Raw genomic sequence first — 24,634 nt, forward strand, 5'->3', positions numbered from 1 at the left:
CCCCTCGCACTGCTCCTTGTGTTTCATAAAATTTCCACGACTGTTTCAGACCTGCACTCAGGAGTCTCGGGGGATGTTTGTGCATGACATCACCCTCCCCCTTCTGTAAATCAGGCACTGGGCTGTGCACAGCCATGACCCATTCATGACAGGGATAAAATCCAGATGTTCCAGCGCTGTGCGCAGCTGGGTCATTTCCTTTTTTGGCTAAAAACGTGAGGCTCTGGAGGCTGACTGAAAGAGGAGCCCGGGGGCCCTTTGTACAGAAACCTTTTGTGGTTAATCCCTGGAAAGGGCGCTGCAGGAACCCTGGGCTGTGCTGCTGCCGCTGGAGGGCTCAGCCGGGAACCTCGGGCTGGGGCTGCTCAGTCACCCTTCGAGGCCCCGCAGCAGCACCAGAGCCCAGCGTGGGTCACAGGGCAGGAACAGCAACAAAAACCCTGCTTGAAAAACTCCATCAGCTGCCAGAGCGGGAGCCTCTAAGGCAGCCAGGAATGTGCCAGTGCCACAGGGCCACGTGGAGCCCCGCGGGCCGTGCCCGTCCTGTCCCTGCGCAGAGGGCCCGAGCAGGCGAGCTCAGGGGAAGCCGTGGCAGCTGTTAATAAATGTACAGGAATCTGTGGAAAATAGTTTCATATGTTAGGGAATAAATGGCTCCTGGGCTGACAAATGCAAGTAACAAGCACACAGTGTTTCAGGGAGGGCTGCCAGGAGGGACCACGGACACCCTGCTGAAGGCTCCAGCAACGTTCCCGGGCTGTGCCCACCACAGGGCAGGGAGGCTCCTCTGCACGACGTGACACGGGCGGTATTGAAGGGATCCAGCCCGGGGGCACTGAGGCATCAAGCAGTGCCCAAGTCCTGCTAGGGCCTGTCCTGCAGAACTGCCTGCCTGAACAGACAGCAGGCACAGACAGACAGGCAGCCCCAGGAACCCAGTGCAGCCCCACGGCGGGAGGAGGGAGCTGCTGTTCTCTGCCATAACCACAGGACTCTACAGCTGATGCTGGGCTGAGGTTTGGGAAGAGAGGCACGAGCACTGCAGAGGTTGGCTGTCCCCAGGATGGGACTTGGGGCAAGACAAGGCTGAGCAGAGCCCAGCACCAACTCAGACAGTGCTCTGCCCTGTGCCTGCTGTTTGAAGAGACACAGGAGAGCAAGTGTCACTAAAACAGTTTATTGTATAAAGCTGTAGGAAATACAAAGGAGGTTGAGATTTAAGGCAATTCCTTCTGGAGACAGCTCCAAGCTCCTCAGAATAGCAAACACACAAACTCCAATTTACTGGCATTAAAGCTTCCAAGGGTTCAACAAGGATCTGAATACAAAGTTAATAACACTTCAACATGCATAACATTTTCTGTTGCTAAGTGAAGCCTGGGTGGGGGGCTAGCCCCTTCATCCTGTAGTTGGGTACAAAATGACAGATATTCATGACAAATGAGTACAAAAGGGAAAAACCCCACAAGAACAGGCTTTCAGAAAAGCACATGGCTGATAAGCAGGAAAGCAGGGTCAGTGTAAGTGCCCCAGCAAGACAGAAGCAGAAAGATGTAGAGACAAGGCAGGCATGGGCATCCTACTGCAGAAGGGCCTGAGTGGGGCCCAGGGCCAGCTCAGTCATTGGGCAAGGATGGCTCAAGACATCCTATTTTGCACAGTTAGGGCCAGCACAGGGACCTGGGCTATGCAAAGCCCCCCCTCAGGTGCCACCTTTGCTTTGCTTCTCATTTGGGACACAGTGAGTGTGGCCGGGGGGAGCCTCCACTCCCTGCCCACTGCAGGGGGACACAGGCAGCCCTGGCAGGAGCAGGTTGTGGGCACTCCACTGCCCCCTCGGCTGCCCTACATGCTGCAGCCCTGTGCTCCCACAGACCCTCCCTCCTAGCACTCCCAGCAGCTCCCAAGAACGGCCACAGCCTGTGGGCAACGCTCCCCTCCCTGAATTAACAAAGGTCTCTGGTGTTCCCAGTGCCACAGGCAGCTGGGCTCCGTACACCAGTGCCCATGCCATGAATCCCCATGAGAAGGATAGATCAGGAATAAAGCCCTCAGTGCTCTCAGCCTTCAGCACACCCTTCTCAGGGGCTCAGTCAAGCATGTCTCAGGGGAGCAGCAGCAGGCCAACAGCCCCAGCTCCAGCTCAGCCACTGCAGCCATGGGAGGTCATGGCACAGGTGGATGGGAAAGGGGCAGGGAGGTGAGGGTGGGCCGAACACCCTGTACCTATGAGCAACTTGAGCTCCTCATTCACAGCTGAGAGAGCACCTCTACAGAGACGCTGAGCAAAGGGTCTTGCCTGCAAATGGTGAGGTGCTATAGAATTCCACAGGTGGATCCCATCTGGCAGGACAAACATGCTCTTCTCCTGGCAACACTCCAGTCCTCCCAAACGGAGCAGAGGACCCTTCATGCCCAGGTCAGCCATGCATATGGTGGTGGTGGTTACAGCCCTAACCCAGCACAGCTGAGCTGCACGGCCCTGCAGCCACTGCCTCATGTCACACAGAGTGAGAGAACCACGTGGGGAAAAGAGGGAAGTCAGCACTGTGCAGGGGGGCAAAGACATGCTGCCAGCGTGCAGATCCAGCAGCCCAGTGCAGAAGCTGCCCTTTACTCAGCTGGGGCCCTGGGCTCAGCTCGTGCCTGGTCAGACTGGAAGCAAAAAGAAAGAGTAAATAATGGGGGGTCTTGAAGCTCCTTTTTCAATTTTATTTAGCTTTGACTCTGCACAGAGCCATAGCATAGCGTACTCTAGCCTTCAGGGAGGGGGCTCAGGAGCCCCCTGAACACACCGCGGTTCGGGGCCAAGCCCCAATCTCCTGTGCCTTGTGCCTGGCCCCTGAAATGCTGCTGGGGGATCTGGCACAGAGGCCCTGAAGAACAGAGGAAGCCCTGCCCCGCGGTGTCCTTGGAGACTCATAGGTCACTGCTGCAGTCGCGGCACAGGATCTCATCTTTGTCAGGGATGAAGCCCTTCCCCACCAGCGAGGTGCTGCAGCGGGCACAGTTGAAGCAGTTGTGGTGCCAGTGACGGTCCTCAAAGGAGACATATTTGCCGCCACCAAAGCCTGCAGGAGGGACAAAGAGAGCAGTGTCAGAGCCCCTGGGGAAACTGGGCTGAGCTTTTCCCACAGACCGAGCCCTGGCCTGTTCATCTCTAGGCCAGGTCTTCACACACAGTGCTGGTGATGGCACCCAAACAACCCCCAGGACCAAATACATTTGAAATGCACATCTCCACTGTTGGTGTGGGGAAGAACACCAAAATCATTTCATAGCAGACTTTACAGGGTTGAGACATTTGGACCAGAATCACCTGGGAGGAGCAGGGATCTGCACCACCGCAGTGGACACAGGACAATGCTATTGGAAAGCTGGGAAGAGTCCTCCTGCCACCAGCCCAGGCCCAGGCTCCTGCAGAGGCTCCGCAGGAGCTTCCCTCCTCTGCTAGCAGCGGCTGGACTGGTGGGCTGTGACCCTCTTCTGCCCAGGACTGCAACAAACTGATAAGGACCAGAGGGGAAGTGGATGCTTGGGACCTGCCTGCAGCCAGAATCATCCTCTGAGTCACCAGCTGATTCATGGCTTCCCAGCAGCAACAGACTGGGAGTTACAAGGGGGAAGGTCAAGTGGGGAAGGGCAGGAATGAGGCCAGACTCTCTTAAGGGGTTCTGCAGGAGAGGATCCTCTACTTCCCCTGCCTTAGCAGGTCTAGACTCCCCTGCACCAGGTGCTGCTCCAGCTATGGCTGGAAGTCCCTGGCTTTCCTGATCTGTGAGCAATCTTTCCACAGGACATGGCAACCAATATCAAACAAGGCAAGCTAGAGACATGAGACAGTGCTTTGAGGGGTCACTTTGGGAGCCTTCACCTGTGGGCAGAGGGAATTGCTCCAATGGGACACAGCTCACCACTTTGAAAGATGCAGACGAAGGGAAACAAGTGGCCCCAGGAGCACTGCAACAAAGAGCTCCCCCCTCATGGGGTTCCTCAGAGAGCTGCTCTGCTCACCTGTGATGGGCTTTGTGCAGGCACTGCACTTCTTGGCATAGAGGTTCCCAAAGCACTTGATGCAGTACGGGTTGTCGTCCTGGGAGGTGAATTGCTGCCCAGCCAAGGGGGTCTTGCAGCCTGTGCAGACAAAGCACTCCTTGTGCCAGGGTTCGTCCCGGTAGGTCACTCCTCCCTTGGTCAGGGTCTGCAGGAAAGAGTGCATGCTGGTGACACACAGGCACAGAGAAACAGCCCAACTAGGGTGCTGGCACCTGAACCCTCCTCTGGTGGGGCTCAGGCAGGAGTGGGGAGTTCCCTGTCCCTGGATCAGAACTGGGGCTCCGGGCTGTCGGGCTATACGTACCTTTTTGCAACGAGTGCAACGAGGAGCGAACTTGCTCTCGTAACAGGGCACACAGTAATAATCCTTCTTGTCTGGGATGAAGGACCGTGACCCAATGGGCTGCTGGCAGCTGCTGCATATGAAGCAATGCTCGTGCCAGGTCTGTCCGTTGTACTCCAGCTTACGCGACCCTGCAGAGAGAGCCCTGCAGTGACAGAAGGAGCAGCACGCACACACGCGGGGGACACGGAGGGCTGGGCAGGATGAAAGGTGGTCCAGGACACCTGGCTCTGCGCCTGCCCTCACCATCGCAGTTCAGAACCATGGGCAGCTGGAGAAGGGGGCCCTGGGCCCACACCCCAGCCACAAGGGAGGGCTGTGGGAACACCCGCACCTGCACACAGGCCATGGCAGAAATGCCTGATGTAACCCACATTTGAAGATGGTGCCAGAATGGCCAAGCAAAGACACGTGCCTTTGCTTCAGGCCATCTCCAGAGATGCTCATGCACTTTCAGTCATTCCTTCTTGTCAGCACACAGCAGAAAATGCCCAGGAAACCCTTAGTTATCTCCTCCCCCGTTCACTTTCCCATGAAAAAGGGTAGCGAGAGATGGGACTGCTGTGGCGATTGCAGCTTTGAATCCTGCTGTCTTGCTGGACAATCAAAGGGCCCAGCCCTCTGTGTGCAGTAACAGGAAGGTAGGAGAGCAGAGATTTAGCTCTCTTCCTCGCTGCTCTTGTGCTGGACCTGCAGCCCCAGCCGACACCAAGGGACCAGGAAGGGACTGTAGCGCTCGAGTTTGCCCACTCCTACCTGGCATGACAGTCTTCTCGCAGGCAATGCATTTGGAGGAGAACTCGCTGCAGTAGCAGTCGTTGCACAGCAGCTCCTCGCCCTGGCAGGTGAACGGCTCGTCAGCCAGGGAGCGGTCGCAGCGGAAGCAGCGGAAGCAGTGCTCGTGGTAATGGCGATCCTCGTAGTACAGCTCCTGGGAGCACAGCGGGGTGAGGAGGGGACCAATAGCCCTGGGAACCGATCTGCTTGGCTGGGGGCCCTGTACTCACCCTGCAGTCGTGGCCAATCAGCTCTTTGCACTCATCGCAGGTGTTGGCAAAGTGGGCGTCGTAGCATGGGATGCAGTACGGGCCATTGTCCATCTGGATGTACTTGCGTCCATACAAGGACTCCTTGCAGTTGTCACAATCAAAGCACTCTGTCATGGTGCCGGTCTGAGGGCCTCCTTCACCTGCTGAGATCAGGGCAGGTGTGGGTCAGTATCAGCTTACACTGCCTGAGATGTCCCTGTGCCACCCTGCCACCTCCAGAGGGCAAGGACCGTGAGTCCCTGCACTGAGCCAACAGCCACCGTCAGGAAAGGGCACAGACTTGCACTGTGCTTCTGCTCTGGGGCTGCATAAACTTCCGAAAGAGCTGCAGACATCAGGGCCTGCAATGAGCCTTGTCTCAGGTTTATACTTCACAGCTGAAGCACTTCAGCACCGCTCAGAAAACCTGGACATGTCAACACACAGCTGAGCTCCTCACTGTTATCCTGGGAAGCAAAGTGTAAATAAGGACCAAAAGGGAGAAATTTTTTGCATTAAAAGTTTTAAAAGGCATCAAAACCAAGATCATGCACATGCCATGTGGGTGCATGTCCACTGCCACGTCAGAGAGCCAGGCACTCTCAGGGAGATCTGTCTGCCCAGCTGCCCTTCAGAAAGCCACGCTCAGTCCCCAGCAATGGCTCATGCCAGGATTCCTCCCAGTGGCTGCAAGCTCTCCCTGAGGAGCTGCCAGCGGCTCAAACCCTGGAACTTCTCCAGAGCTTTAAAGCAGCTGCTCCGCAGGGAAGCAGGAATCAGGCACCCCACACTGTGCCTGGCTATAGAGCCTCATCCCAGCAAACCAGCTCCAGCTACAAACACTCCCCAGGGAGAAGCTGTCAGGGCAGGTGCATGTTCCACAAGCAATAGAGCTGTTGGGGCTTTGCATGCATCTCTCCCTGCCCCTTGTCTCCCTCACAGACAACAGGTTTGTGGAAGTGTTTTGCTTTCTTTGGAGCACTAACTCCAGAACAACAGTACCTTCCTCCTGTTTAACCTGGTTATTCCTAAATATGGAGTTTTCCACTTGCAAAATCACAGCCTTCTTTAACCCAGGTTGCTGTCAAGTGTAGACAAGCCTATGGAATTACATCTGAGCCATCAGCTGCAGAGCACCCCACACTGCAGTGTTCTTCATGAACCCACCCACTTCAGAAAGAGCAATTATGGCTCCATCTGCAGATCAGCATTTAAGGGGCAGGGAACTCCCTGTCAGTCCCTGTTCCCCCTCCCCACAGGCTCCCTGGCCATAGGCTGGGAGGCAGCCTCCAGGGCAGGAGCCGATCCAGACAACTCTGACTCACAGCCCTGAGCTCCCTAGGGCTATTCTTGGTCAAGCCACACAGCTCCCAGCTGTTGTCAATCCTGGTATGTGCCGATAGGATTGCCGGAGAATAAATCCAGTGTTCCCACATGGCTACGTGACCAACTGAGGGGGAACAAAGTCCCTTTTCAGACACTGGTTCCCAGCTGCCGCCCGGACACTGCCCACTCAGTGCCCTCCAGTGTGGCCGGCACACGTGGCTGTGGGACCAGCTCTGCGGAGGGTCCCTGTGAGCAGCATGGGCTGAGGCCACCAAGCCTCCCCAGAGCCCCGACTGGCAGCCCCACATGCTGCCTGCAGAACAAGGCAATGTCCAGTCTATTACTGGAGGCGAGGCAGGCACACGGTGGTTTGCACAGCAAAGCCAGACGGGTGCTAGGGTGCTGAACTGGACCTGCTGCCCCAGCTCTGCTCCCAGCCTGGGCTGGCTCCCCTACTGTCCCTTCCCTCTGGGCCACCCCAGGAGGTGCTCCCCTAACCAGGCAGCAGCTCCCGTGCCCCCCCTGCCAGCTCCTGGCCACTTCTCACCCACTGCTGCCTCCTCTCCCATTCCACTTGCCTTCGTTCCCTGAAGCCACCTGGGATCTTTCTCTCTGGCAAAGAACAAAATGAAATTCCCAACCCTCCTCCTCCTCCTCCCAGTCCTGGTGAAGGAAACTTTCCAAGGTGTGTCTTTAATAAAAGGGCCACTCCTGCCCTAGGAGCTGTGGCACTGCCAGTGCAGGCGGCTTCCATGTTTGCTCAATGGGCTGTGCTTTAGCTCTGTGGTCCTGTCATACGGGCTCAGAGGACATCAGAAAACACAATGGAAGAAAAAGCAACCTGAATGGAGAAGGCTGGGGTTTTCCCAGTGACAGGGACTCAGCTTTCTGAGCATTGCTGCCCTGACCCTGACACTGTCAGAAGAGGAAGAAAACATAAACCCTCTGAGAACGAAGAGGACCCTAAAGCAGTAGATTGGGCTTGCCTCCACTCTGAGTAGTTTCTCCACAAAGTCTCCGTATGCCTGCTGCATGCTAGGAACTGAGTGCTGCTCCCCAGGCTGCCCCAGGAGAGGGCTGGGCTGGCAGATGCCCAGGCTGCAGCAAAGCCAGGCCCAGCAGCCTCATGTGGCCAAGGCTGCGGTGAGCACATATGGGAGCAGACTTTGCGCTGCCTTTTCCACAGAACAAGAGCAGGCCCAGGAAGTTTGCTCAGGGTTATTTGTATTAGATAAGCTGTTTGTTCCCTTTGTTCTTCTGGCCTCACATGTGGTGCTGGGCAGGGGTGTCAAAGCCCTGGGCAGCGCCAAAGCAAACGCAACATCTTTGCCCCTGTGGATGCGGCACTGCAAGACTCAGCGCACCGGGAAGAGGAAGAGGGCACAAAAGAAATGAAGGAAAAGAAATAGTACAAAAGCCTGCAATTCTTACTGTGATTGTAACAAGGAACCTGAAAGTTGCTTCCATTCGTGAAGGAAAGACGTGGAGTTTTAAAATGCATTAAAAACCCCTTTAACAGAGGCTCAGACGTGGAAGGTACAATACAGCTTGTCGCTGTAGTGCTAACGAACATGTGCTCATCCCACACCACCCTGTAAACATCAGCTGTACGCTGGGCTGATGTCAGGAACGCCTTCAAATGCTAACCAAGGTGCTGCCCTAAAATGATGAGCTTGCAGTTGCAAATAGTGTTTGGCCATTGCCAGATGGCTGTGGTCCTGGGGGATGAGGTCTGCTGAAGCAGGTCCCTTGTGCACAGGGATGGTGGAACTGCATGTGGGGTATTCCTCAGCTGTCTTGCTGGCTGTTGGAGGGCAAAAATAAACACAGATATATGCCTGCCAGCTGCTTACTCTTACTCTCTGACAGATATAATTGTGCTCATGGAGCAAAGAAAGTTCAGTTCCTCTCCTGTGCCCATGAACAAACAGCTTTGGGAACAAGAGCTCCACTCACAAACAACATTCAAAGTGCTCCAGGATGCAAATCTGATCAGTCTGAAGCAGAGCTCAGAATAGCCTCATGTATGGGAAAGGTCAGCAATTTGTCAAGGACGCACATCAAAGTCCACTTTCTAATTAGAGAGTGACATGCACCCAAATGACACCCCAGTCCATAGCCGATGGCTGAGGCTTAGCAAGAGCCCCAGGAGATCATTACATTAATTTTAGTGCTGGTAAACCGTGGATTTGTTTTGCAAAGGAGGCAGTACAGACAGTCCAGGGCCCAGCCTTCTGCTCCACGCAATCACTGAAGAGTTTACCTGGCCTTTTCAGATGGTTCCTGATACAACCAACTCCTTCAGTGCAGAGTCATGAGTGTGTGGTGAATCTCTGCCCTCGTGTAACTTCACACCAGTTTGTTGTTTGTTGTCAGGTCGCAACCAGCTGCTCCACAGAGTCATCCTAGAGCAACCCATTAGGCTATTCCTAGGGAAACACTTAATCTTTCCAAGACACAGGAATAAACCTGCTTTTGACTGTCTGTCAAGTCCCTGCCTATTCTCGCCTCCCTAGGGCTGCCTGAGCACAGCTACAAGCAGTTGCAGTTCACACCTAAACAGACAAGCTGAGGAAAAAGCACAGCCTTGCTGGGGCAGGCGAGTATTCCCCATGTAAGGATGAAACTGTTCAGGGACACGGCTTTGGAAGACAGTCCTCAGAGCGCTCCAAGGTCAGCAGAGGAGAAGAACACTTTTTATTCCTGTTGCCTTTCCAGAACCTTTATGGGTCCTGGAATCTGCATGAAATTGTTTCTGCCTGCTGCCGACCCTAAAAGGGAAACCAGCTGCTTGTTCTGAGGAACAGCTCCAGCCCCTCCATTACACTGGGAGCGTTTTCATTCTGTGTTTCCTGACACCTCTTCTGCGCAGGGTCACTGCATGTTCTGGCACTCTTGGGGGCTGGGGGGCCAGCTCTCCGGGGTGCTGTGGGTGTTTCACTGTACCTCCTCATGCTGCTGCCTGTCTGTACCCTGTTGCTCTGCTCCCAACCCACCAGCACTGCTCCATACCTGGTGCAGGTGGGTGCTGTTACAGGAGAGCTGGAGGCAGCTGGGCAGAGCTGCCCAGTGTTCCTTCAGGGTGACCCAGCCTGCACAGGGCACCCTTGGGAGCTGTGTTGCATCAAGTCTTCACCCGCCTGCTCCAAGCACCACTGAGTCACTTCCTGCCCTCAGCTCTCGCCTCCGAGCTGCCTTCCAGCCTCAGCCTCCCCTGGGACAGCTCTGAAATCTCAAGTATGAAGGGGGGCTCTGGCGTGGTGAGGAGCAGAGTCCTTGCAGGGACCATAAGCACAGCCACAGGCCTCACATGGCAGCTTCCCCATCAGCAAAACAACCAGAGGATGCTGCAGGTCATTTCTCAAACACACAGGGAAAATTTGGTTCTTAAAGTCAGCCTCGAAGGCAGGAGATAAATGAAACAGATGAGTTCTGGTCACAGCCTCCTCCTGCACCACTGGGGTGTTGAGTTTAAGGATGTGCATACACCAAGCTCTGCTGAGCAAGCTGCACCACGGGCACTTCCCCAAGCACGGGCAGGACACCCTCCTGCCCAGAGCAGTTACAGGCTGTTCTGGGCTCTGCAACGGATTGAGCAAAACAGCTGGCACTGCTGTAAGGAAACACCATGCATTTGAAATGAAATAAGTGCTGTCAGAGGCACCCTTGCTCAGCTAAGTAGGCAGCTTCCTGAAAATGCCCACAATTTTGGAAGAAGTAGCAGAATCTGTTAAAGCAGCTGACAAACCACAAGACCTGAATTGTTGCATGATTTTAATATAATCTTAGAATGACAAAATGAGAGTTTCCCATTGTTCAGATCTCTGAGGTGCCCCATCCAAAGAGCAAAACCACATCACACAGATTCCTCCTGACAGCTCTGCATACAGATAAAGGGTAAGTGCCAAAAGCACACCTGTCCCACAAATGTCTGATTTTATCCTCAAACCAAGGAAGTCTCCCCCGCTGCCAGCCCCCAGCCAGCCTGGAGGTGCCTGCAGGAAGCCCTGCCTTGTTTGCATAGCTGTGACGCAGACACCACACCTGGGCCAAGGTGAGCAATGGCAAACGGCCGTGGTGGCCTGGCCACTGCCAGGCTGGACTCCTGAGGTCCTGGTAGCACAGGCAGAGGCCCAAGAGACAATTCAGCCCTGGCTCTGGACTTACTTTCTTTAGGGAAAGTTAATTCTGCCAGGGTCAGAAAAAGAAGCTGAAGAGTCCCTACTACAAAACCATAAAATTAAAAACCCTGCCCAGGAAGAAAGGAGGGAATGATTTAAGAGTTAAAAATTTATTACTAAACATCTGCAAGGGTTAATAAACTATTTCAGGTTCTGAACAAAATCCTGGCCCTTCTCAGGTGCAGCTAACAGCACCAGAGCTATCTGGGGACACTCAGAGCAGGCAGCCTGTGTCATTCTGCTGGCATTAAACTGGAAAGTTTGCTCAAGAGATCAGCTGTTAATCTTATTCAAAATGAGTATAAAGTAAGCAAATTCTGTGCACTCAACAGCAAGTCAGGAACTGAAACCATTTGGGCAGTTTGGACCCATCACATTCAAACACACCATTAACTGATGGAGAAAGCCCGAGAGCAGAGGAGCAAGACAGGAACACATCAGAAACTTCTCCCCAGCCCAGTGTGACTGATCACAGGAGCTTCAGCGTGATCAGAGGAGCAAGGGCTGCAGTCCAGGGAGAGGGCTGCTCTTGTTAGTTCTTAAAAAGGAGCAAGGAACAGGTGTGCAACTGTGCTCAATAAGCATGTTGTGAGCATTTATAATCTAGCACTGAAAGTTTAATTTTGGACTGAATTGGTTTATGTCCCTGTAACCCACAGCCATATAATGCCTCACTGCTTATCCAACTGCACAAACCCAGTACTCTGGCAATAGTAATTCAAAATCTCTTTGCCCCATGAAATAAAGGTCATACTCAGTACACCAGAATTCAAACATGAAAGCGTGACAGGAAATGACTAACTGCACACTGAGGCCAATGTACCTTCATCTTGGATCTGCTCAGCACACAAGAATTTTGCAATTCAAACAGACATCACAGCCTATATGCAGAAAAAATAATCTGACTGCTCTAGTTGCCAGTTCTTGGGGCCTGTGCATCTCAGTGCAGATATCACTGCAAAATAATGTAATTCCACTCTATTTCTCTCACAACTCAAGCCTTATGCTGCAGTTTGCACTTTTCCTTCCCCTAGAGGCAGCTGCTTTTTAAACTGAGGATGAAGCCATTCTTATTTCTGAGGTGATAGATACATAATTTAAGTTTGCGTTTACAAAGCTTTTGTAGTTCTGAATAAAAGGTACTTATGAGATTATACCTCTGTTTTGCCCACAAAAGCAATCAAGGGGCTGCCTCAAGCAGTGGATGCAGTCCCAGTGAGCATGTTTTGTGCTCACATGCTGAAAACCAACCTGCATGGTCTGAGCCCAGTCCCTTATTCCCTGTCTCCCCAGCAAGCCTGAAAGCTCTTTTGCTTATTAAGGCTCTGCTCAGCTTCAGCTTTTTTTTCAATAAACAAAGCAACTTTGACTTCCAGTAGCAGGAAAAGACACATAACCCAGACATGCTTTATTTAATGCATGCCTATTACTTAAAGGGCAAAGTGGATGTTTTCACCAAATTTGGTCAAAATATTCCCTTTTCCGATTTGATTCTTTTTCTCCCAAACATGAGCATTTGCAGTTGGGTTTCCTGCATATAAGCAGATCTACTGATGGAGAGAGGTAACGTGCATTGAAGCCCTGGCAGTTTTGTGCCTTTCGAGGCTCTCAGAAATCAGCAGAGGGAAGAGAAAGCCAGGAAGGTGACAGGAGACTCTGCAGTGACACTCGTGCACACACTCTCTCCCACAGTCTGATCACTAACTGTGGGCCTCTCCACCTGCGCTGGCTCTTTGCCCAAGGAATAAGGACAATCTCCCTATAAAGTGCTTTTTACAGCTGCCCGTGTCCCTTGCAAGCAGAGGCAATGCCAGCCCCACAGCCCGCAGCCTGTGAGCAGCTTCTAAATTTGGGGAAGGGCTGAATCCTGGCAAAGACAAACTGTCTCATGTTACTACCCCGGGAACGGCTTGAAGGTGCTCTGAAACAAAAACTAGGATCATTTGTTGCCCGGGAGATGCTGTGTGTGCCAGCTGCAATCCTCACGAAACAAGACAGCCCTCTCTCAAGGGCAGCACAGCCGAGCCCTCGCCAGGATAGGAAACTGCAGAACGGGGACAGATGGGACGGTTGAGAAGGGAACCTCTTCTTCTAACCACTGCCTTGCCAGCACTGAAGGGAACAAGTTTCCTTCTGTGGCTGAAGACTTCTCTGCCAGGTGATCTGGTCAGCAGGTGTCATTTACTTTCACAATACAGGGCTGGTTATCTTCAAACCAGTCACACTGGCACCTTTCAAAATTACTCTTAAGTACTGCACAATTTAAATAAGATGCCATCAGCTGCAATTGTCACATATTTCACATAAAATCTCTAAGAAATAACTTCTTGCAAGTACTAAAAAGAAATCTGCAAGATGCAACACGTGCTCCTGTTTGTGTTGTGCAGAGACAGTCTTTGGTGGCACCCATGAAAGGGAAAACTGTGCCACATCCAAAAGATCACGTGGAAACAGCTATTTTAAGAGGCACAAATGCTCACAAAATGTATGAATGCCTTTATATCACGCAGCTACACATGGAGTTTCCAACATTCATGCCCCTGCCCCCTGGACATGTCTGTCTTGGAACTAGAGCTGCTGCTGACACACATGGAAAACACACGGACTGACTGTGCTTAAAAACTCAAGAGAGGAAAAACTGTTCCTTTACAGAAAAAAAAGCCCCACCTGAACAGAAGTAACAATATAAGAGAGCCCCGATCCAGGTCTGCGGCTCCTTTACAGAGCGTCATTCTCTCATTCCAATCTGAGATTTCCAAGGAAACCTACATGAAACACATCTCTCACAGGTTGAAAAGGAACCGAATGGCCAGAATTTTCACTAATGGAGGCTCCTTTCTTGGCGACTTTCAGGTAAAGACCACGAAGATCTTCTGTCTCAGCCCCTAAAGCAGCAGATAGGAAGCAATGCAGGGAAGTTGCTCCACTCGGTTCAGTGACAGGAGCAGCAGCAACCTGCACTCTGACTCGAGGGAAAGACTGCCCAAAGCTGTGTGCTCAGGCAGCCGGAGGATCAGGGGCTTCACTGCAAGGAAACATCAGCAATGCCCCCCAAACTCTCCCTCTGTTCTCTAACTGATCATAACAAACCCTCTCTCTCCATTTACAGTCTCTTTGTCCCAAACTGGCAAATCCCCTGAGACAAAAGATCAGAGCAGTTGTGTTACCTTGCATTGCTGAAGGCAATGGAGCAGCCTTCTGCCAGGGGGGCTCCCCCAGCCCTCCACCCCACCGTCAGATACAGCAGGTGCCACCAGCCAGAGACTCTCACGAGTAAATCAACATTTCACTAGCAAAAGACTCAAGTGCTTGTCCAGGAACAAAAGCAGTCACGTCATAAACTGAGGGTGACATCAGCACAGGGATTGCATTTCCTACAGGGGTTTAAATGTCATTACTTGTGACTGGAAATCGGACACTTGCAATACAAATTACTTTAAATTTTCATGAGACATAAGAATTCCAATTCCAATTTTGTGTAGACATATTTCACTTCCAAATCCTTTCTATTGCTCAATGTCATGATGACAGAAATCAAAAGAAAACATTCCTAACAGAAAGTGAAAACCTTATGAACTTACTAAATCAGGCGCTAACGAGGTAAGCAGCAGAACTCTGGATTTCCAGGGGAAAGGGTCAGCGTGACTCAAACAGGGTGATCTACTTGGGGCCCAGTTATTCAAGATCTCTGCATTGCCCTCTTCCATTCTTACTCAAAGTTCTGCTCTGTGTCTTCTAAAATTAAAACTTAAAGCTGTCACGGACCTGAAAGCTTATTTTATCAATGCAAGAGTGTTTAGTTTCCACAGAGCTGACATCCTGCCCCTCTCATCAGATTGTGGCTTCCTCAGTTCCCTAACAGCTGTCACCAGCAAAAACATTATTTACCCTCATAATACCTGCAGAGCAGGGAGTAATGTTATCTCTCTCCTGGGATTTGCACCTCAGAGGGTTCTGGCACAAGGCAAGGCCTGCAGAACTAAAAATGGAACCAAGATCCAAGTCCCATCTTTCTTCTCCTTCCAAGATGCAGCATATATCCTTGTCAGTGGAACCTGTGACCCCAACTAATGCGTGTTACAGACGTGTGTCTGGAGACTGCATAACCCGAACTCTGGGAGAAGCAGGGAAGAAGGGAGGAAGAGAAGGAAGCTGGGGACATGGTCTTTAAGGTCCCTTCCAACTCTCTAACAGACAGATACAGTGCTGTGCTGTTACAAAGTACAGCTAATCCAGACTCTGGATCTCTTGACCCACACCATGCCTTTGGTAGCTGCTCCTGCTATTTAAACTCGGGGCTTTAGCAGTGAGCAGGCTGAGCTGGCAGGTGGAATTGGAGTAGGGCAGCATCAGAGTTACATACCAGTTCAAAATGGGTTAGTTTTTAAGAAAGGAAAAAGGCACGTTTTCCTTAAATGAGGGTAGTGAGGTGATGTCAAAAGCCTGGCAGAGGTCAGCAGTTTAGGCTGGCACCTGGGCTCACAAAAGCAGTCCTTGCACTCAGGGACAGTTCAGGACCCACATTTTTTGCTGCTGTTCTTTTTTTGTCATCTTCTCATCTTGAGCAATATCCAGGAATGGTGCCATCAGGTGTGGATCTCAGAGAGGAATCTTTGTTTTGAACCATGCTGAAGGTTAGGCCTTTCAGATACACATCTTACATGATTCAATTTCTTTTGTTTCATTAGAAGAACCTTAAAAAGACATTTTTCACAAGCAGCACCAAATAAACACGGTGGTTGTGTACAACCTACAGCTGCACAGACCACAACAGAAATTACGTCTGACATATGTGAGGGAAATCTTGTGGGCTTGGACCATTCAAGAAATAAGGTTGCTTTACAGCTACAGGAACAACATATGGCCAGAATGGGCTCTAACCTGGTAATATACAGTCTGAAAATCAAATGTTAATTGTTTTTACAATTTGCATTTTATATTAAAAAATCTCCCAAAGACCTCAGGATGCAGAGCTCAGCCTGGAAAGGATTTTTATGGTTACACTGTAAATCCACTGAAAGCAGGGACCTAGAACGGAACCAGTCCATTACAGCTCAAACCCCAGTTCTGGGTTCTGCCTCAAGCAGCTGGGATTATTTCTCCAGTTCAGCAAACTCCTGTTACTGAAACCCACTCTGATATTTAAATAAACTTGGAGAAGATGCTGAGTAGTCACTCTGCTTTACAGATAACAAGATCGGAATTGTGTTATTTGATGGATTTCTAAGAGAACACTTGAAATTTGGGCAAACAAATTCAAAATATCAAGGTCATATTTACATTCCAGGGTAATAATTAAATACTTAATATCTTGTGGTTCCAGTATTCTAGGTTTTTCTATGCACTAAAATATTTAGTCATGTGAAAACCATCTGTAGCAGCTGGAAGACATTTATTTGGCCCACCAAGACTAATTAGTTTAAAAATACATCAATAAAGTGTTCCTTTTATTTCCAAAAAGCTAGCACTGCTGCTCTCAGCTCTGTTAGGGTGCTGGTGAATAATGCTTATCAATGTTCTCAACAGGAGGTATCAGATGCCAGTTTCACAAATGAACACAAATATCTGTTAATTAAAGCAAGGCTTGTACTTAGGTTAATGTTCTTCTGGACTAACCCAGGTCATTATTCACAGCATTATGAACACTTCAATCCCTATCTTTAGTCTTTCTCCTATACTCCCAAATCCACAACTCTGAAAACTGCAAACTGCTTTTAAAAATCACTGATGAAAAGAAATTTCTGTTCAGAACTGGGGTTCAGGTACCTGTGTTTAAGAATTACAAGGCATAAGTCTCCAAGCATGCCTTTTCTCTCCAAGAAGTTCCTGCATAGTCTTCATACAGCTTTTTAAAGCCAAGTAAACAAGAGGCAGAGATGAGATTGTAAAAAGGGTTGAATTTGGCTTAGTATCCACAGGAATCACTTCTCTGGCCAATAGTTTGCAAAGGGTTATTTCTTGGCTCATCATTTTTCTTTTGCTGGAAGATGCTGAGGTTTTAGCAGTTTCTGCAGAGTATGCAACAGCATTCAGCATTTGCTCAGCTAATGAGTTAAGTCATTGTAGCTCTCCGATGGCTTGAAGATTATGGGTGTAGGAAAAGGGAATGCTCAGAGAGAGGAACTCTGAGCAGTCACCACCAAACTGCGGTTAAAACAGACACCAATGACTCTATTCGGCTCCCAAACCTCAGACAGTTTCCATTTTCTCAATAACAAAGCATTTTTGTGGAATGAGGTAACAGCCTCCATCTGCCAGGTCTAAGTCTCCACTAAGATTTCTCAAGAGCATGGCTGACAAGCACTGGCCAGCAGAGACGGAGCGGCAGGAGAAGCAGGAGAGTCCCTTCTGCCTGGGCAACACAGGGACAAACTGCAACAGGACAGATGTGGAGAGGAGCCTCTGTGGCACCAGTGCACAAACTCTCCTGGGAGTTTACAAGCAGCCTTCAGTGAGCTCCAGCCAGTGCACAGCTGTAGAGTGCAAAAGGCCAAGAAAAGAGTTGAGACTTTTCATTAGGGCTGGCCAGGGACAGGCAGAAGGGAGCAGAAGACAAATGGGTGTCACAGGTTCAGCAGCTCATGTGAGTGCGTCAAGAGCACAGAGCGTGTGATTGAGAAGCGAAAACAGGTCCATAAGCACACGCTGCAAGATGCACAGTACAAAGGGGCATGCAGATGTCCTGCTCCTCAAGGATAGCACAGCCCATGGGACTGGCCACTCAAGCTGGGATACACCCTTCCACACCTGAAATGCTCAACATCTGAGGCAGAGCAGTTACAGCCCCAGAACGGAGCCTGGGAGGGGGTTTGGTTACGTTCTTGCCTTGTTTCTGAATTTGGCAGCCTGTATCTTGGCCTCTCAGTTCCAGGGATGCTGAGCACCAAGCCATTCTTTTGATTTCTGGCAGAGCCAGCTCAATTCCTCCGAAAGCAGACCTTCATTTAGATCCAGATGAAGATTCCAGCTCCTGTCAGGACCCCCTCACCCGACTCTCGCCTTCCTCTACAAGCAGCTGCTCGTCACTCGGCTCCAGGTTCAACCCCCCCTACATCTGGTTCTTCCATCTAAAGCAAAGGCAATTTTCCAGTTGGTTTTCTGATGGCCTTTGCATTCCTGTAGCACTTCCTCATGAAGTTCAGAAAACACTAATACTGACCTCCTTGTGTAATACCACCTGGGTGCCCAGCTAGACACCTGGTGAGTGGCACCTTCCTTCCCACCCAAGACAAAGCACTTCCCAAGCCCATTTTCTTCCTATGAGGAATACTGCTGTCAAATCTCAAAAATCCACGCTGCTAATACTAGCCTCCTGCAAGGTCAGCCAAAGAGGACTTCCATCAGGGATGAGCTTTGCTGGAGAAGGCTCCCTGGGGATTATCAGAATAGTACAGTCAAGCCCAGATGGCCACAATGTGCCAAGCACATTTCCTGCAAACATGGTGGCGAGGCAAAGGCCTCTGCAAATCAAAGTCCACACTGATTTCTGCCATCTGCTAAACACTGAGGACCAGGCTGAGGCCTTTGGGAAAGGTCAGGATAGTCTTACAGGCTCTGAAGATATTGCTTTTGTTCTCACTACTTGCTTCTCAATTCCTTCGTTAGAAGATACTAATCTCTTTGTAAGGCAGTTACTTGGAGCCAAGAGTTTAGATATTATTGCAAAACATATGCTTAAAAGAGACTGGAAATTATGTTGGCAGTGTTACAGAGGGGAGCAAAGCACAGCTTTGGGTCAAAACAAACAAAAAAAAAATCTAAACTAGTAAGCAATTCCCATGCGATAGTTTAGAAGAGCCAGCAAAAGCTTCTTCTAGAAAGAAAACAATACTGTGAGAACGAAGCTAACAAGAGCTGGCGCTTGGAAAAATAAAATAGCTAGTAATGAGCTAGAGTATTGCCAACAGCACATATCCAAGGGAATCTTTCTGGGAAATGGACCCAAGCCATCACGCTGGAAAGCCCTGAGGGACTAGGGACCTTGAGGCTAAAAGCTGGCAAATTGCTTCATCAGTTAAGGTTGTTCCCAATGTTTTCTACTGTGTAAAAATAATTTGTTTTAGCCTACAGGTCTCTACAGAGCAACGTGTAAATTCAGGCTGCTTCCTCTGCGTTCATTCTCAGTCCAGCTCCTCAGTCCCAGGAGTGTCCTGAGAGCACAAGACAATGAATATGTGCTCTAACTTGGCAAAGAAAACCCCCGCATTGGCAGGGGATGTCAAGGTGCTGTCTAATGACTTTTCTTCTCTTCCAACTCCTTCTCTGATTCACATTGCCATCTTCTTTGCAACTGACCTAAATAACATGTTTGGGCAGCACTGGAAGTGTTTCTGTCTCATACTTCAATAGCAGCAAGATCTCTGCATCTGGAAAGGGATTTCTCAGGGAAGTCACACCACAGGTGGATTAGCAGTGTTCTTGAGACAGGAACAGAAGCACCCCGTCTTGTCTCATCTCATCAGTGAGACTTCCTGGCTGCAGGAGAACAAAGGTTGCCCAGGAGCAGGGAAAACACATGCTGTATCTGTGCCCAAGTCCCAGCAGATCTGAACAATGTGGGCAGAGTATGCGGTTACCTCATTTCCAGGTGTGCTGTCAGCATGAGCCATGACTGGCTTGGGATGAAAGAGGCAAAGCTGTTCCTAGATCTGGACTTGTCTGCATCGTTTATTGCCCAGCAGCCATTAATCCTTTAATGCCATGTCACACTCTCAGCCTTCAGTTCCTCTCTAACCTTTTGGTCACCACTGGCCATTCCACTGCAGAAGGGGCTGAAGGACAGGGTGCAGGACTGCACTGTCCCTCCAGAGCCAAAGGCCCCAGGAAAGGGAAAGCAAAGAAAGCCACTGCAGAAGGACTTCAGTGGGTCAGCCCTCTCCAGACACACAGTAATGATGTGTGCTGGCAACATATAGGCACTTAAAGCAGCTTTATTCCCAAATAATTAAGAGACTTCTCCAGCTATTCACTGCAGCACCTTTTGTAACGCAAGTGTCCAACAGCACTGCATCACAGGAATACAGCGGCAATCCAACCCCTGTCACTCCACAGTGGCTGCACACACAGAAAGATTTTTGATCCTCTCCCAATCCCTTTACCATAAACTGAGGCACTCCCAAGAGCCATGTAGATATCTCAGCTCCTTCCACCCCCCCAGCAGACTGTTGATCTCAGTGTTACCTTACAGCAATAGCCCTCACAGGTGATGTGCTGAGTAAGTGAAAAAGTCGATTGAAAACACATTTATTGCCAACAAGGAAATGGACTGTAGGGAAACACAGGAGAGTATTCTGAAGCTGCATGGACTGCCACAGCACTTTCAGCTTTCGGGTGAGGAAGTACCTTGCAAGGCAGGCATTAGATCTTCAGCAGCCTAACAGATGCCTTTCTTATTCCAAGGATACACATAAATACAGTTCCCCTACTGCAATAGAAAGGAAGTGATACCTGATCCATACCACCTCTTTTTCAGGTAATTGAGCTTCAAAACTGAAGCAGAAAAGCTGCCAGCAAAACTTGCACATCTTTGTGCTACAGTTAGTCCATAACTAGTCTGCATCTGTTATCTCTACAGTTTTTATTAGCTCATGTTTACTTTGGCTGCACATCCAAGCAGGGTGAGAGAGAAAAATCTTGGACTCTCAACAATGGCCAAGCAGTTTAATCTGCCACTGGGGACAATGACTTGACTCCTATTGGCGTGTAGCGCTGGCAGGGTCAAGTGTAACATGTGCTGAAGGAAGCACTAGGGAAGTAGATCTGTGACTGTTCCAACAACACTGAGCATTTCCTTGAGCTATTCAGAGGTTCCTTTTCCCCTTTTGTATAGAGAAAACAGCTCCAGCTGTCCAGTCACCTGCGCTGGCTTCTCCACTCACTGGATTAATGACACTGGTGGCTGCCAAGAGCTCCAGGTTAGATACAGCACATTCCTCACAGCTCAGACATTCAAAGCTAAGTTAGGAAGCAGTCAAGATCATGTCCTTGGCATCAGCACCAGGTTGGTGCTGGAAGATAATTTATATTCCTGAACAGAACTGGCACTGGGCAGGTTGGGCATAAACATCAACAAACCCTTGTTCGGGCAATTACACCAATCAGAGGGGTCCAGAGTTAACAGTTATCCATGCTGCTGATTTAATAATATTTTTTTTGTATTTGAGAAGTTCAAAATACTTCACATTAAAGAACTCTGCAGCTTGCAAGCCTGGGACAATCTACAGTAATATATTCAGAGGCAAGTAAAAAATGAAATGAGTTAATGTTAACAGTCAGATGACCACAGGCCAAATCAAGCCAGACTGCACTTAGAAGAACATAAATTTCAGCATTTCTATTCCATTGCTATTTCGATTCTGTGTCAAGACATTTCTAAATAACTCCTGATTAACTATTAATTTAGCCCCGATACGATATGTCTTTCTGATTCCTCCCAGAGTAATATTATCCTCTTCATGGGCCCCTGGGAGTAAGGGCAGAATCATTTTTTGTAACTGTTCTCCATTTAGCAACTACCAACAGACACAACGTGGTCACTCAGCAGAGGCAGTTCTGGGGTGAAATACAGGAAGGTAAAGCCATATGGCATTCTTCAATTTCCCCTTTCCTTTCACAATCAGACCCTTGATATTTTCTTCAACAGGAAAACTGACACTCCCCCCTCCCTGTAAATTGCTGACAATTGTATTTTACACCTGGCCAAAACCAGAACAAAATGGAAGGAAGAGATGAAACAAAGACCAAGGACTTTTCTCAGCAACTACGTCTCCACAGAATGGAGCATTTTCCTTACCACCACTTCTGAGTGGACAGAGTTCAGTAACCACAGCCCAGCCTTCGTGGGAAGTGCCCCCTCCTCGCTGGCAAGTGACTGCAGGACAGTGCCTGTGGCAGCAGCTTCCAGAGTGCAGCCAGAGCCATGGGACCCACAAAACCAGCACAGCCTGTGCAGCTGGGCCCCTCTGCCTGCAACTGCCCAGCCTGCACACTCACTTCAAAAGTGACCCTAAACTCTTGGTAGTAATCTGAAGATTAAATACTACTGGTAAAGCTTCTCTGCCCCCTAACAACTAGTCTCCCTTTCCTATAAACAGCTGATATCTGGGGTTAGAGCTGTCCACCCCTTGTTTGTTTTTTGTTTTTATGGAGTAAAACATTTAAATTGATTTTGATGACATCACAGAAGCAAAACACTGTCGAGTTCTGACTTTTTCTAGTTTGGCCACAGAAATGACACCTATTTCAGCAGAAGTTGCCCAAGTCCCCTGAGGAATGAGGTGTAGCCGCTTGCACTCTGAGCAAAACTGCAAACAAGCACCTTCCTGCCAGAGCACCCGGGCACTCTGAGAACAGCCCATGCCAACCAGGGCTACTGAATACTGAACACTGGAGGAGAAACAGTTTCTTACTTGAGCAATTACAAGGAATGATGAAGCTGTTTGTCCAGTTAAGAGGTTTGGTTTTTATTGAGACCAGCCAGCCTGCAGTTTTCTGTAAACCCTTCTTTATCACACAAAATGTGAAGTAGAGCAACAAGGTTTAACTCCTGTCTCTGTCCTGAGGCTACTACTGCAACTGGGGTCTTCAAACACGGCCTCACGCAACCTGTGGGCAGCAAAAATCCCACAGATATCAACCAGGATCCCGGTGAGCCACTAACAAAGTCTTGTGCATCAGTGCGGCAATTATCATAGAAGTCCTTTCTCAGGGAAGGTGGGGGGGGAATCACTTTGAGCACTGAGAGTAATCAATTTGTTCCATCTTCCTGCTGGCATTTCAAACACCAGCCGGCCATGTAACAGCACCAGCTCAGCCACAATTAGTAACACAGGAGAAAGCATCCGACCTCACCCAGCAAGCAACAGAGCAAGTCCTGGCTGTGAACGGAATCCAGTGCTTCCAAAGTCAGTGCACTGGGAATTTTGGTCACCTGCCTGCAGAGAAGTTTTTTCTGGCTCCATCAGTGAAGGGTTCACCTCGGTCTTAAAGCTGCTAGGTCCAAAACCAGAAAAGAAGACCACTGAGCTCATAACACTGGGAAAATGATTGACCAGCAAAGGCTGCACCGTGGCACAGTTCACAGGGCTTCCTGCTAGGGAATTCTGGCTATTTCCGAACTCCGCCCTGCCTCCGCTGTGTCCCACCACTCCCTACGAACAGGTTTAAGGAGTCCTTATTCCAAAATATACCTTTTGCTGTACAGCATCCGCTATAATTAGTGACCACAACTAACCATATTGCCTATATTTTTGTCTCCTGTGCTATACCACCATTCTTAAAAGTGTACAAAATTACAGACCCACCTGGGTAAGAATGAAACTACAGCTGACAACTCTGTGCCTCTAAAGAAGTGGACAGCAAGAAAAGCAAGAGAACCATATGGTCTGCATCCTAGGAAAAGGAAAAAGGATGGCACAAAAATAAGACAGAAGTATTGGACTTCCCCTTTCCTGCTTTCCTGCCTATCAAGAAGTTAAACCACAAATTGGCAAAAGACATTAGGGAAATGTGGCAGCTTCAACACCTGGGCAGCTAGGAGAGCCACAGATTTCTAATGCTTGGTAGAGGAGTCAGAAAAGCAAAAGGATTCTCCCTGCACTCTTCCCTAGAGGCCTGTGCTGCCAGCAGGATGCTGCATCCACCAGAGCTTTGCCCTTCCCTCTGCTCCTAGAATAGGTTTTCCACTTTGGAAAGATTTCTTTATGGTTTTCAAAACTGAGAAACAGTGAACGTAGCAAATTCAGATTTAAGTACAGAGACCTCAGTATCAAATCCTGCCCTGTGAAGATAAGTATGTGCCATCCAACCCGGCATGTGCCATCCATTTGTGAGTCTGTGGAGAGAAATTCCTACCACCACACTTCACCCAGGCTAACTGGAACATGTATCCAACATCTCCAAGAGTTCTCATGAAGGAGTCAAAGTGATTAATGTAACTACAGGTTTAGAACTGGAAATGGATAAAGAGAACGTTAAAAACGGTACCTGTAAGAAAACACAATCTGAAACACAACTGTGTTGAGCAAAATAAAAATAAATTTCCAAAGATCCTGAGTTATTTTTTAATGCGAGACCCAAACTGTGACTTCCGAGTCTTTGTCTAACACACACACACACACACAAAGCAGTCTTTTCCCATAGCTACCCTGGGATTCTCTGGAAAAACAGCAACCACTAGGGATATGTTGAAAATTTTCCTGTGCTGCGTTTGAGCATTTGGTTATAATTTACTCCCGGCTCTGTTGGTTGGGTAAAGTCTCAGCGCTCTCTTCATAGAACACACCTCAAGCTCTCAACTTCAATCTGGGAAAGGGGCATGGCCCGAAGACTTTGGTTTTTCCCTTTTGGAAGTCGGTGTGAGCGGGGCAGCCCGGAGCGGAGCTCTCCGTGCCGGTACCACCACCATTCCCGGGGGATGCCGCGACCCCAGGGCGGCACGGGGGACACGGCGATTTTCCTTCAGCCCCCCGGAGCAGCCCCGCCCGACCCCCCCGGGCCTGTGGGGCCACAGCGGGCGGCGGCTCCCGCTCCCGGCCCCAGCCCCGGCCCCAGCCCCGGCCCCGGCCCCGGCCCCGGCCCACCTGGTGGCTGTCCCGGGGCCGCGGTCCCGCTCCGTGCGCCCTGGCGATGGACAGGCTAAGCTGGGCTCGGCTGGCCTCGACTCAGCGCTGCCGCCCAGCCCCGAGGGCGGAGCCCGGCCC

At 50.0% G+C, this 24,634-nt stretch overlaps 1 protein-coding gene across 6 annotated transcripts; it reads right to left on the bottom strand.

Annotated features, from left to right (window-relative positions):
* Positions 1-1,161: 1,161 nt before the first annotated feature.
* Positions 1,162-24,634, bottom strand: FHL3 (four and a half LIM domains 3). 6 transcript variants are annotated; one of them, XM_017828341.1, is made up of 6 exons: positions 24,515-24,634; positions 5,407-5,591; positions 5,156-5,330; positions 4,361-4,530; positions 4,015-4,201; positions 1,162-3,071 (listed from the first exon to the last, which is right to left on the bottom strand). In XM_017828341.1, the coding sequence occupies exons 2-6, from the start codon at positions 5,560-5,562 to the stop codon at positions 2,920-2,922; spliced, it is 840 nt and encodes a 279-aa protein (XP_017683830.1). In that variant the 5' UTR covers positions 5,563-5,591; positions 24,515-24,634; the 3' UTR covers positions 1,162-2,919. The 6 variants fall into 6 exon arrangements, with proteins under 6 accessions (XP_017683830.1, XP_017683831.1, XP_017683834.1 ...); XM_017828342.1 differs by having other exon boundaries at positions 5,407-5,588; positions 24,515-24,623; XM_017828345.1 differs by lacking the exon at positions 24,515-24,634 and adding an exon at positions 23,237-23,255 and having other exon boundaries at positions 5,407-5,588.

This window comes from Lepidothrix coronata, unplaced genomic scaffold, assembly GCF_001604755.1.
Source record: "Lepidothrix coronata isolate B3197 unplaced genomic scaffold, Lepidothrix_coronata-1.0 Scaffold147, whole genome shotgun sequence".
In the NCBI taxonomy this organism is placed as follows: Eukaryota; Metazoa; Chordata; class Aves; order Passeriformes; family Pipridae; genus Lepidothrix; species Lepidothrix coronata.